Source organism: Cuculus canorus, chromosome 13 (genome assembly GCF_017976375.1).
Source record: "Cuculus canorus isolate bCucCan1 chromosome 13, bCucCan1.pri, whole genome shotgun sequence".
NCBI lineage: Eukaryota > Metazoa > Chordata > Aves > Cuculiformes > Cuculidae > Cuculus > Cuculus canorus.
In genome coordinates this window covers 6,031,149-6,045,320 of record NC_071413.1, presented here as the reverse complement: position 1 = coordinate 6,045,320, position 14,172 = coordinate 6,031,149, and the positions used below count along the sequence as shown (strand labels likewise).

Below are 14,172 nucleotides of genomic sequence, written 5' to 3'. Positions count from 1 at the left end.
GCTGTCCGTCCCCACTGTGGAGGTGAGAAAGTTAAAGGTATCTGTAAAAAAACCCTCTGTGACATTTGTCTGGTAATCAGGGGGTTGGAGGAGCGCTTTTGTTAAAGATCTCCAACACCCACTCTTCTATAAATCCAGTGTTGTGTGCTCTGACACCTTCAATAGGCCTCCAGAACACTGGTATGCTCTGAAGAGACACCTTTATTTCATGGCTTTTGTTCAACCGGTGAAATACTAGCAACTCCTGTTTTAAAACTCAAAAAGACTTCCAAGCAGAACTTCCATGGCTTCAATATTAAGGGGACAGTTTTGTTGTTGGGTGTATTTTGCTGTGAGGAAGTTTGTGCACATCAATTCTCCTTTTATTGAATTTTCTCATACCTGTATCTTGGTTTTGGTGTTTTAATTTGTCTGCCTCAGAGGATCCTTTTATTAGCTCTATCCACAATTCCCCATCAGCTCATTTCTCTCATTTAGGTTTGCACCCTCAGAGCAGTTCCCAGCTCCTGTCACACCCCACCCTCAGTGGCTTTTTCCCAACTCAAACATATTTAGTGCCTTTTATCTTTTGCACAAATCTACAAATATACAACAGTTTTATTGCTTTTTGCTGGGCTTGCCTCCAGCTTGCAGAGGCATTTCTACCTGCTGCTTCACGGGCTCACCCGCCTTTGGTGGCAGACCCCCCTGTGCCGCTCAAACACACGTGTGCTCCTGGGGCTGGAGAGAAAAATGTCATGGTTTTGGTTCAAGGGTGGAAAAACACCAGTCTTCCTGCCCGTGTGTCCTCCAGAAGGGCTGCTTTCCCATGCCTGCCCCCTCCCATCACCACTGCAACCTCCAGCTGTCAGGACAAAGGACCGAAGCTGGGGAGATGCTTCTAGACACCTCAGTGCTGCCCGAGGACCAGGCTGGGTCCACACGTGGCTCCCACACAGTGAGTCCTTCCAGGTAAAGCCCAGCACTGGGCTTCTTCGGCCACTGTGGGGCTTCCCCTGCCACCACTGACCCATCAGTGTCCATCCTCCGGAGTTGAAGGCACGGCTGCCACAGCAGCCCCAAAGCAAAGGACAACTCGGTGTGAACAAAGAACCAACACGTGGCCAAAGGACCATCTCTCCAGCACCCCATCAACAGTGACCTTTCAGAGAAAACTCATATGAAACATGAGGTCTGATCCCTGCCCAGGGTTGTCCTTCCAGCCTTGGACTCACACAGATAGTGCTCCTTGAGGCAGAGACTGCAGTTAATAACAAATCCTTTTATCTGAGCTCTTTTTTGAACTTTAACGCAGACATAAAAGTTGTCTCAACAACATCCCCTGACACTGAGCACATTACTAATGCTGCCGTGTGCGAAAACACTTCCTGCCTTTGTTTCGAGCCGTCTGCCCGAGTGTTTGCCCAGTGCTGGTGCGACAGCGAGCCAGAGTCCTCTCCCGCTCACGCAGCCCCAGGTCCTGGTGGGGTGGCCAAACCAGCCCAGCGCTCAGGACAGGCACATGGAGCAACAGTACAGAGTCACTGGAATTGGTTTTATTCATTCTCGCTTCCTTACGCTCTTCTCATCTGCTGTTTTATTGCCTTGCCAGGAGATCTCTCATTACAATCACCTTTATATTTGATGAGCCTGAATACTGCTCGTTCTCCAGGAGACTTTGCCACCTCTGTCCATCTCTTTTTCCTGATCATGCGTGCTGAACTGGCCTGAACCACAAAAAGACCCCCACACAAGCTCTGCAGACCACCTCCCCCAACTCTTAACTACTTATGCCAATGCTTTCAGTCTCCCAAACAATTATCAGTGAAATTAATTCCTTCTTTCAAACATGTGGGAAGCTCAGTGAGACCCGGGCCTGCTGAAACCCCAAGGATAAAAGGCATTAGAAGCTTGGTGGTCTGCTGAGGACTGACTGCTCTGTAAGAAAGCCACTTCTTTCTCCCCAGGCTGCTCTTCTCCATCTCTCTGCTCACTGTATCCTCTACAACAGCTTCCTGCACCGAGTCTGGGCTACTCCCGGTTTTACTTGTACCGGCACCCCATTTGCCACCTCCTGTATCACAGACATCATTGCTGTGTTGTGCAGTGGGTTGCAGACGCCTGCTGGTAGCACTTAGTCTGATCTGGGACCCTTTGTGGCTCTTGAAGGCCTCTGAACCCCACAGCTGGAGCTTTGCTCCAAAACACGACACTATCTGGCAGTGATTCCTTTGGCTTGCTCCATGTGAAGAAAGGCTCCAGCAAGGGAACATCTCCAAGCAAGCCTGTAGCAAACACGACGCAAATAACTCATTTAATTTCTGTGCTACTGTCTTATCTGTCTGCTAAAGCGCTTTGCAGCACAGCACGGGAACCACCGTGTCTCTGGCAGGCTTCCTGTGGGAATCACAGCCCTTCTCCGTGTGCCATCACCGTCCCACTTGTGAACGTGCCATTGACTTGCCTTATTGAGGTTTTATATGTAATTTGCTCTTCTGTTTTCTTTCTTTCTTTCAAATCACTAATGGCTCAGGCTATTCTGCTCTTTAGCTGTGCTGGCTTTTAGAGATATTACTATTAGATTACTCTAATTCCGTCACTAAGAGTCTCCAACGCCATAGAGAAGAGCTTCTGTGCCCGTTGTCACACACATTATCCTTGCAGCTGTGTTCTCATTTCTGCACCTCTATCTTCTTCCTTTATAGAAGTTAAATGTTACTTTGGTTTTAGGAGGATGTTGGGTTTGAGCATTTAACACTGTATTGTCTCTTCCAGCGTTACTTTTTGAAACAGCCGCAATGCTCGAGAGTAAATCAAGAATTGCCTTTCTTTTGTGAATTCTCTCATTGTTCGAGACATCGCTTGACTGTAGCACCTAAAACTCAGTATGAACTTTGTGTGCAACATCTATTCACCCTACGTGGGCACCACTGAGGTCTCTCTTTACTACTCTGCAACCTTCCTAAGCTCCTTTAGCATTTCATGCCTATTTTTCCTCTTTGGAGTGTGTAAGTGCACGTGCGTCAATAGAACAGCCTTGAACACCATCCTCTCCTTTACGAAGAAGAACTTCTGAGCTCTGCCATCGGCACACCCAAAAGCACAAACATTCAAGCCACCCTCACACCTCCCATCTGTACCCCGACATCCCCTCCCTCTGGCCAAGGCCCTCTCCAGCGTGGGAGGACACGGGGAAGAGGGACTGCAGCAGAGGATCACTTTGCCCATACAGAGTTTGATAACCTTCCTGCTGTTAAGTCCCTTTTCTTTGGCTGCAAGCTTCTACCAGCAGCAAGAGCAGCATCTGTGTTGTATAACTGTGCAGATATATTCTGGGAATTGGGGCATCTTCTGCTCCCACCTCTTGCACAAATCTCACCCACTTTCACATGCCTTAAGTTTTAACACATGCAAAACCAGAAACGCTAACTAGAACTTAAAAAAAAACAGAACGGAGACAGAGGAATGGATGCTGCCATTGCTAGGCTGTGCTCCTAGACCCGTCTGCAAGAGGAACGCTTGGAAACCCAGCGCTCAGGTGCTGGGGGATGTAGGATAAGCAAGTCAACCTTTTGCATCATAAAGAGCTTAGAGACAAAGAGTTGTAATTCAGCTTTCTTTGTTAAAAAACCAAAACGACTCAAAACATAGAACAACCCAAACATTTAACAGATTTGTTAACCACAGACATAAAAGAATCAAGAGATACTAGAAAAAATACATTGCAGGAGACATCTTGTTTTACAAGGCAATTTGATTCAGGCTGACCAGCACTAGGCCAGTTGTGGAATAGCTGTGTCGACAGGAACACAAACATTGTAAATAGACGGCGCTTACTGTAGAAGTATTAAGACTAGAAGATATTTACCCCTTAAAATAAATAGAATGTCATCTACAGCAACATTTAAATTAGTAAAATACTTTCAAAGCAACCAAATATAACAAAATTGTAAAATCAGATCTAGATTTTCTTCTATATTTTCAGATCCTTTATTTTCTGTGTTTTTTTTTAAAAAAAAACCAACAAAAATACAAACGTTAGAAGAAAAGTATCTCTGAAAAGTCAGATTATTCACCAGAAGGGAATTTCACCCTCCTTTTGTTCTGCGGCCCAGCGCAAGGTCTGGGTACCACTTAAAATGCTTCCTTTGCAAGGATTTAGGTGGGACACGGACCTCACGCTCTCCTCTGAACAACTAAGGTTTTTTCCCTATGTGTGAAATTCATTCCCGCGCAGGAGACACAGCCAGACCCCACAATGCCACATCCCACTGGCCGGGATGCAGGAGAGCATCTCAGTGCTTGCAGAGCTCCTGTGCTGAGATGAATGTCACCCAGTGGGAATAATTTAGGTGTAGATATAAAGTCTCTTTTAGGCCATTTAAAAATTAATTCAATATTTAAAAAAATAATTTTTTTTTTTTATGATTAACACTTCAACAACTGGAGGAAGCAACACCCTTTCTCACGCAAGGAACAAGGGAGCTAAAAGCAAAGAAATAATCCTCCGGACATTGATTCCTAAGGGGCAACCTAACCCAAGTCACGTTTCCTACCTCTACATCTCACAGGAGAGAGCACCTGCACCAAAGTGGGCACTGTTGGTTCCACCAAGCCCAGCAGCACTGCCCGCATCTCCCACCCCAGCTGCTAGTTCCAGTTCAGACTGTGTAAACTGGGTGGAAACTTCTCAAGTGCAGGTAAAACTAGCGTTAAGGCTCGCCGGCTGCAACTCCTCAAGAAGCCCCTCGAGCATCGCTCAATGCCAAGGTCTCATGGGCTGCCCTGGTACAGGCAGGTTTCCCGGTGGAGGTGCAGGAGCAGATTCCCATCGCTGCAGGGAGCCGGCTGCGTTCCCTGGTTGGCAGCCAAGTGCCGCCGGCTCGAGCCACACCGGCCCTTCCCGCAGCCAGAGATGCTCCTGGGGTTCGCAGCGCCGGCACAAGGCTCTGATTCAGTTCATGGGGCTCTGCTGAGGTTATGGCGCCAACTCGGCAGACCTCAGCATGAGCCCTGGGGGAACTGGAGCTGTCTCGCCCCTGCGTTGCCCTTTCTCAGGCTCCAGTAGGAAGCTTTGTTCCAGCCCTTTCTCAATGGCCAACAGCACCATCCCCTTTAGTGTCATTAGAAATGGAATTGCGCAACCGGTTGATAGAAAAGCCCCAGAAGAACAGCCCCAAACAGCCAGAGTGCTGTGTAACGACAACATTGGGCTGCTTCCTTCTTCTTTTTTTTAATGGTTTTTTTTCATTTTTTATTAAAGCTCGAGAACACTATAGCCTCAGCTGAAGGCACGGGTACCTTCCCAGACTAAGTAGAAGCTTTCCCTGTGATTCCCCAAGCCAGATTGGGACTCTGCCACTGCAAACATCTCTCCGTGGTTGGGAAGTCGCAGTCACGGGGAAGAGCTCTGCTGCAACACCACTGTCCCTCGAGGGCTCTGCACTCAAGGCAGACCCACAGCGGAGCAGCCCACGGAGGAGGCCAGTTTATTGCCCTGCCTGAGCTGCCCACAAGGAGAACACTCGGAGAACAACAAAGCCGCTTCACAGGAGTTTCAATCCAGTTGAAGGGTCTTTAAAGTTTGTTCAGCAGTGACAGAGTCCCTTTGAAGTTAGTAGCCACAGAGGGTGCCCTTAAAAACAAAAGCGTGTTTACCAGAACAAGGTATTTGAGATAGAAACCCTGCAAACGCTCCAGGAAGTTTAAAAAAAAAAAACAAATCAAAACCAACAAAAAATCCACCTAGCATGACTTAAATCCCCCCCATTTTTGGCCAGGACATTTCAGGAGCATTTTGCGGGGCTCAGCAAGGCTGGTTCCCCTTGTAGTTGGGAAAAAGGTTTCTCATTTAGAAAGAGGAACCCAATGGGCAAGGAAGAGCCTGGCTGCCAGTCCCCTACTGTTTAGCAATCCCTGCAGGATGCCATTCCACGAACACCCAAACCAACCAGCTGCCTGGGACTCTAAATACTTAAAAACAAGCTAAGAAGAGCAATAATTGAAAGGGGATTTAGTACAAGGACCAATGGACTACTGTGGCACAGCCATCACTTGTAGAAATATGCAGCCACAGCTCCATGCTTGGACTCAATGACCTTAAAGCTATTCTGCAACCCAAATGATTTAGTGATTCTGTAACTCCACTGACAAAACTGCTCTGCTGTGTTTGCACAATACTGTCATATGAAATAGATTCACATGGTACCTCGTTTAACTGTAGCTACTGTTTAGGAAAGCAAACTCATGGTCACCGCGACTATGCGTCCTTCGCAGGAAGGGTTTGTCTGCCTCGGAGGGCTGTAACAGGCATGACTGGTCATGGGCTCCGAAGAGCATAAATGAATAGAGAAACAACAGAAAAATCCCACATCCAGTGCTGAGAATGATAAGTAATTTTCTGTCAAGTCTTTGTTGCTCCCCTAGCCCTCTATGACCCATCGCATCCCACATTCGAGGAAAAGAAGTAGCAAGGAGGGCTTTCATGGGGATGTAGTCTCTCTTTTTCCATACCAAAATCCAGCTGAACATGGCCAGTTGGAGTAAAAATTACTTTAGCTGCGTTTCCTTTGTAAAATGAAATTCAGTTCTACGCTCAGTTCTACTAACTGCCTCCCTGACCTTCTGGAAAAAATAACCCAGCCTCTTACGGCCACATCAACAAGTGCTGGTGGAGGGGAACTATCAGAGTCAATGACTCAGGGATAAAAGAAATCAGGTTTTCAAAAGGCAAACTATGAGATGTGAGCTGTGGCTGACCAAATTCAACATTTTCACCATTCTGCGCCGCTACCTGGTTCAGTTTCTCCCTACACCTCTATTGCCATGGAGATGCTGGCGAGATCACCATGAAACATATGGCATCGATGCCAGAGCCAACAGGTTAGTGTGAGAGATGTTCAGCAGCAAGTGAAGAACCATGAAAATTCATCAGGAGTGAGCAAGCAAGTTAAGGATTTAATTAAGATAAGTTCATTAATAAAATGACACTTCTCAGTGTGACATCTATTCTTAAACCAGTGTGAAAGGTTCACCAAGAGGGGATGTTGTAGTGATGGTCTTCATCACACTCATTTAAAGATGTGTCAAAACCAAGCAACCCCCACACCTTTGGGAGATTTGGACCTATTTCTGAGCTCTCAGTGGCTTGGACTTGAGTGCTAATTTATACTGGATTGAGGTGGCTGAGAGTTCAAATCCCTTTCCTTTGCATGACAAGTAATTCTGCTGGTAAGTAGTAGCACCGAGAGCCCCCACACTGAGCCCAGGCTCTGCAGGAAACCAGCCATGGAACCGTTACAGCCAAAAACCTGCAGACCAAGTGGAAGGTGACAGACTGAGGTTCTCTCTCAATGAAACAGGTCCAGCATAAGCAGTGATTTCACAGCACTACGCTGCCAAAACATCTCAGCCTTCAGCAGGAAGAAGATTCCAAAAACCAAGTTCAGGTTTTATGGTTCACAACCTTATTTATGCAAATGTCTCTCCACAGGCACTGGATATGAGATGCTCCAATTCATTGCACATAGCTCCCTGAACAGCCAGGCACTGGCCACAACTTTGGGTTCTTCTGCACTGTAGATGTACCCAAATCAGCTGCAGCTCTCCACAGGTTAGGTCTCTCTCCGGGAGAGCTCAACTTTAACACGTGTAAAGTGGTATCCGAGCTGGCTCGGGTATCTCTATGCTGTGCTGCCAGGGAATAAGCAACCTGACAGCAAAGGTTTTTCAGTGTGATGATTGTCTCCCCTATTCCTCCTGCACTGCCTCAAAGCAAAGACAGATGGTTGGTGAAACAATAGCAAAGAGCTGCACATAGACACTCACTGACATAACCACGGTCATTGTCACACACACTTGAACAGAAGCTGCCACCTGCTATAATAAACACACGGTTTTGCTAAAGAATTTCTTAAAAGGACAAAGCACGAGCTAGTACCGTTGGCGTCCTTAATGCCTCTTCATCCAAAGTAACTCTCTGCTACGAGGAGAATCCGCTCTTGGAGGATCCTGGCTTCCACACAGCTTAGTTTACAAAAATATTGCAGAGAAAAAGAATTTCAACAACCCATTTGCACAAAGCACAAGCACAAAGATCTGTAACAGAGATCGAAGCAGCTCATTTGTGGGAAAAAAAGATGCTTTTGATTTCCAGCTGTCAACTTGAGCGCAGAGGCATTATGAGCAAATTGTTCGAGAACTGCAGCTATGCTGAAAAAGTGATGCTTTTGACCAAATGAACCAATGCTTCCTTAAGAGGCCACTTTACACAGGAACTAGAGGAGCTCCGGTTAGGCTCAGGGGATGGGAGTGCACCACCCACAACAACAAAACAAGTTTTCACATGTGGATCGTGATATGTGCCCAAAGACCATTCCTTGAACGGGAAGGATATCGGTGGGGGCGTATCACCGAGCCAAACCTGATGCTGCAGTTTTGCATGAAGGAGGAACAGGGCCCCAGTCCCTGCTTCTTAGAGCAAAACAGACCATCTACAGCAGACCAAGATTAAAGCCAAGCTACAGCTATCCAGGGACATCTGCCCCTTTCTACACCCCAGACCAATTGGTCCCATCTCCACTGTATGTTCTAGAAGAGACACAGCATAACAAAGGACACCGTGACAGGCATTCCCCAGGGAATGAGCCAAGGGAATCCCACCCTTATCTTCTCTTTGCAAATGGTTTAGGGGCAAACATGAATCACACTGAGGGGCAACAAACAGGGCCATTTGGAGACTGTGATGTTGCTCATCCCATGCTGGATGACAGCCTGTCTACAGAAAAACATGGAGTGAGCAAGCCAAGGACTTGGCCTTCTGCTACTTACAATTCCCTGGGATTATCAGGAGGAACTCCACCCTCAGGCCTGCATCTGCCCCAGTGCTAATGCACAGGGCCATGGGATGGGCATTCTGGTGAAGAGCATCCCAAAGGACTGGCTCAATAGCAGGGAGATGGCTTGGATCTGAGAGTTAAAAGCTAAGCAGGAGACCCCGAATGCTCGTCAGGAACGCAAAGAAAGTCAGAAGAGGCTTCCCCACATCATTTCTCTGACACTAATTCTGCTCTGGCTTGGCTTGCCTACGTCATCGCCAGTGGACAGAGCCCAAAGCATCCAGCAGCATGTATTTTGGTATGCGTTTCTGTGTGTGTGAGCATGTGAGCCAACATCAGCCAACCTTTGCTACCCAACCACCCCGCCTTGACCAGGTAAGCTGGTGGGCCAGGCTCAGGACCACCCTACAGCTTCTGCAACAGTCCCAGCCCAGGCACATTCATACAGCTGGCAACGTTCAGACCAGGCTTATAAGCAGAACCACCGTTGTCTGGGGGATCTCAGACCCAAACCAAGTAACCCAGCCAAGTAAGCTGGAGTCCAGCCCTCAGTATCTCACTCACACACACACACACACACAGAGGCTGATTGGACTCGCTGCCGCCAGATGGGCAGGACCGCTTTGAAGCTGCTGGCACAAATTGCTCCTCCTGGCCCACGTTCGTACCAAGAACTTATCATTGCAAGGTTGCTCATCTGCCAGGCTGATGGGTGACAATGAAGGGGCTGGAGGAGGCAAGGCAGAGCCGGGGGCATGGTGCTGGACATGAAGCAGCTCTGATGGGGTGCTCCAGTGCCTAGGTTTCATTTACGAGGGATCAGAAGCGTTTTCTCCTTGTGTCGTCTTAAAATAATATTGTGCGTTTCCTCAAGCTGAACGTCTCTGCTTTTCCTGCTTATGATTCTTGTGGAACCACCACCATCAGTTTCTGGCACAGGACTGTTGTGGAAACTACAGGGAAGAAAGTAAAGTACAGGTCAGAGATCACATGCAGAGATCCAACGTGTACCTTGGCTTCAGTTTGTGACACTTTGCCTCTACAGGGCTGACTCACCTGTCTGCCCATGCTGGTGCTGAGCAAGGTTAGTCCAAATACAATTTAAGATTTGAAAGCAAATGAGCCACAAGCTGCTCTCTACTTATGCACAGAAAGTAAACATGCAACACTGGGAGCTTTGCACCTGCAGCAAGGATGCTGTACTGCCCCCACAGTGGCTCCAGCACTTCTTGACACTAATTTCTAATTGCACGGTGATACAGGAACTAAGTTTGGATGCCAGAACTGCAAGCAGCCAAAACTGAGTCAGGCACAATAGCAGGAATGGGCACAGGAAAGATGAGCCAATGCGTTTACTTCCAACCTGAAAATATGTGCACACAGCTTCTTTAAGGGCTCGAGTACCCAGGAAAAAACCAACACAGCATACTGAACACAAGGCAGAGTCCACTGCCTTGTACAGAGCAGGTAAAGAGAAAAGGAAGCCTTTCAGATGCAAGATGGCATGGGAAAGGTCCTAAATTTAAATAACTTCAGTTTTCCACCCATTAGTTTTGGTGGTTGGTATCCAAACACATCCGTGATCTCTGTGTGGTTGGAGATCATAAGGTAGTCTTGTCAGGTAAAGCTAACACCAACTCTAACCACACACAAAATCCAACTCAGTTGGAGGTGATCAAATTACCTGCAGTATATGAATATACACGTGTTTAAAGTTCATATGTTTGTAACTAGACATTTGCAGGATTATCATTCTATGTTCCCAGAATATTTTCTATATTCTTCTTTAGTGGTGGAAAACAATTAATATGGTAATTTGCAACCCAAGCACTGCAAAACAGCTTTTCCAGGAACTGAGATTAATACTCAGAATACAAAAGTGACTGTGAGAAAGAGAGATGGGAGTGGGGAAAAAAAAAACCCAAACTATCACAGCTGAGCACTATTAAAAGCCTTTTTCTTCTTCATAAAAAGCATCCAGCTAAGGCTGGGCATTTCTACTTGTCTGCTTTTCTAGGCCAGCCTGTTGTACGAGAGCTGGGAGGCAGATGGTAGAGTTCAGTTACTTAGACACCATGGATTGACTTTCTTGATTCAGTTGGTCACAAAGAGGTTACATGTGCCAAGCACAGCCTCACCATCCCTCCAAAACACACCACAGTGTAGCATCAGCTGTTGGAAAACCTTCTACAAAGATACCTTAAAAATAAACCCCCTAAGAGAAAACATCCATGGATTTTCCCCTCCCTCTGCTCTGCTGCCACGTTTTGATGCCAAGGAGAGCTTTGACTGGATCAGAAATGTTAGCACTGGTTAAGCGATGGATTGGGACTAATTCCAAAATTTCTGCAGTCACACTGAAGCCAACTGTGCTCAGACTGTTGTGCTGTTACTTCATTTTCCTTCCTACACCACCAGAAAGGGATTCTTTACTGACTAAAGGCTCGACCTCGTGCTTTTACAGGAGGCAGAAGAAAGGCAGCAATGTGCTCAGTGCGTTATGCTCCTCAGTGTAACAACAATCTGTTTATCAAGTTTGAAAAAAAAAAGAACAAAAAAGGTATTTGGCCCAAACTTTGCAATTACTGCAAGTCCGGGTGCATTTCAGGTGCTTGGTAGATAAGGTAATTATCAGGTTAAAGCTTGTTACCATTGAAGCAGAATTGATCACAGCCAAGACATGGGAAGCCTCCACTCCATGAGGAGAGCCAGAGCTACCAGCTACAGCATGCACAGGAGGAAGCTGCTATTTTAGGAGCAAAAGCCAAAACTGTGTCCTCTCTTTTCCCTGGTAATACTTACAGATGCCTTCGAGAACCCATTTGGGCTTATTTTGCCACCAGACCCCAAAGAAGTAAACAGGGATCCCGCTGAAGATGATTGCAAAGCCAATCGCACATTCCTTTGGTGTCATCCAGAAGGAAACAGCAATGAGGAACAAGCAGGCCAGGATGAAGAAAACGGGCAGGCAGATGTTCACCTAAATAAGGACCCAAAAAACAGATTAGAAGTTGTATCAGGAAACGTGGAACACTTTTCAGTGGACTTTATCTAGCCACACAGCCCAGGGAGGGAATTCCACTGTGGAATGTGGACAGTGCTCCTGCCTGTCCCAATGCTCTGAACAAGGAAAGCTGCGGAGGGGCCCTTTATCAAGGAGAGTAGGGATAGGATGGGAGGTAATGGTTTTAATCTGAAAGAGGGGAGATTTAGATTAGATCTTAGGAAGAAATGTTTTCCTGTAAGGGTGGTGAGGCACTGGCACAGGTTGCCCAGAGAAGTGGTGGCTGCCCCACTCCTGAATGTGTTCAAGGCCAGGTTGGACGACGCTTGGAGCCCCTCGATCCAGTGGAAGGTGTCCCTGCCCACGGCAGGAAGGTTGGAACTGGATGGGCTTTAAGGTCTCTTCCAACCCAAACGATTCGATGATTCTACGACCTTGAACTGCCGCGGGGAAGGGGTCAATTTAGGCAGTGCACATAAGCGGTACTGGAGAAATAGGTAACACCTAACACACACATTTAATACCAGCAAAACAAAGCACAGAGACCCTGCTTGCCAAGAGCCTTACTCAGCACCCTTTTTTCGACCCCAAGTCTGTACTTGACTGATTCCTTATATAAAGCACCTGTACCAACAGATCAAATTCAGCAGCAAACACAGCACCAGCCAAAGCATCTTCACTGCATTTTCTCAGGGCACTCAGCCACGCTCCGAGCCTGAGAGCAGCCCAGTTTTTAGAAGAAAGCCCCCTAAAATAGGAAACGCTCTGCAAAGAGTTACTTCGGGAAGGCACTGGTACAGTCAGTCTATGAGTTTGTTTCTCTCTGGCTGCTTGTTGCCTGGCAGAGACCTGACCGTGCAGGGGAGAAGAGTGAGAAACATGCCTTTAAGGAAGGCAAACATGCTTGTGGCTGACATGATCTTGGCCTCCTCCCAGACGGGACACGGTACTGCCAAGCTGGCCAAGGACAAAGAGAACAAAGTTCTCATCTCTGCAGGCATGGGTTTGTCTGCTTTATTAAAAAACTATTTTAAGTGAATTCCATGACGGTACAGAGCGTTTCACTGAGAGCTGCAGCCTATGATTTTTCCTGGGGAATGTGTTAATCACCAAGAGCTCCCCACTGGGAACGCTCCGCATCTCTGACATCCAGAGCCTCCTTCTCTGTGATGTCCTCACGGCCATGGCAGCTCTTCACCTTCCTGCACCAATTCTCATTCAGTGGATCTCCACGCACCAGGGACCCCTGTGTTAGCTACACGACACTTCCCCTGCGTTAGCTACATGACACGCTTGTACGGCCAGTCCCTCTTCTGGATAGGACAAGCAACCGTACTTGCTGAAACTCCCCTGGTGCTGAGAAGAGACTCAGGGAGGACCCACCACACAATTACCACCCTGCTCTCACCTTAATGGGCCTTTCCAGCTCTGGCTTCTTGTAACGCAGCCACATCATGCCAATGATGGCCAGAGCCACACACAGCCAGTTGAAGAAGCTGAAGAAGTTGATGACTGAGAAAATGTTGTTGGAGAAGGCATAGAGCAGGGTCATGACACACTGCATCCAGGAATAAAAAAAAGCCATTAGCAAAGGCAGAAGTAGGGAAAAATCACGTTTCAACACTAAAAACAGGTATTTTACAATAAGAGCAAAACAATCAAGTTGATTATTTTTAACTCATTTGAGCCATTTTCTATTGGTACATGGAGTGATTTCAAAACAGAAACAGAATATGAGGGGAAGAGTCTACCCTCTCCAGTAGGTGTATATGGGAATTGCTGTGTCTGGAGATGGTGCCCAAGTAGCCCTTCTCCAATCACTTTGATGGGATCTTACCCCCAAGTAGGTGGATGCTCATCACCACAGATCCCATTGCTTACCGTAAAGATGAGGGAGGGCAGGGGTGTGAGCAGCCTGGGGTGAATCATAGACAAGATTGAAGGCAAGTGTCCTTCTCGGGATCCCACGAAGAACAGCCTGAGGTGGGAAAGCAGGGCAGTTATCACCTCTACAAGCTTCAGCCCTGTGCTGGGGTTTGTCTTCAATATAAAATAAGTGGGGACAGCCCAGGCTCAGCCTAGAGAGAGCTGAGGACTGAAACACCCAGGCTTCATGCAGGTTTTCCACCTTAGTGGTGCCTTGCACTACACCAGCTGGGTCAGTCACTGGTTCAGGAATGGGGCCCTCCAGGATCAGCCCCCAGCATGGGTTGTTCTACATGTATGCAGTGGTAAGTCCCTGTCCTAGCATGAACGCTGGAGATGGACAAAGAATGCAAGAACAGATGTATTTATATCCTCCTTTCCGGAGAAAGCAATTCAGTGACTTTCATAAGACAACCTAAGAGATGT

At 47.2% G+C, this 14,172-nt stretch overlaps 1 protein-coding gene across 1 annotated transcript in view; it reads right to left on the bottom strand.

Moving 5' to 3' along the window:
* Positions 1-602: 602 nt before the first annotated feature.
* Positions 603-14,172, bottom strand: part of SLC7A5 (solute carrier family 7 member 5) — a 44,289-nt gene continuing 30,719 nt past the window's right edge. Inside the window, exons 7-10 of the mRNA XM_009563239.2 lie at positions 13,702-13,798; positions 13,229-13,378; positions 11,619-11,796; positions 603-9,769 (exon numbers count right to left, since the gene is read on the bottom strand). Of these exons, the coding sequence (XP_009561534.2) occupies positions 9,714-9,769; positions 11,619-11,796; positions 13,229-13,378; positions 13,702-13,798 (481 nt within the window). The 3' untranslated portion in view covers positions 603-9,713. The remainder of the gene's footprint in view (positions 9,770-11,618; positions 11,797-13,228; positions 13,379-13,701; positions 13,799-14,172) is intronic.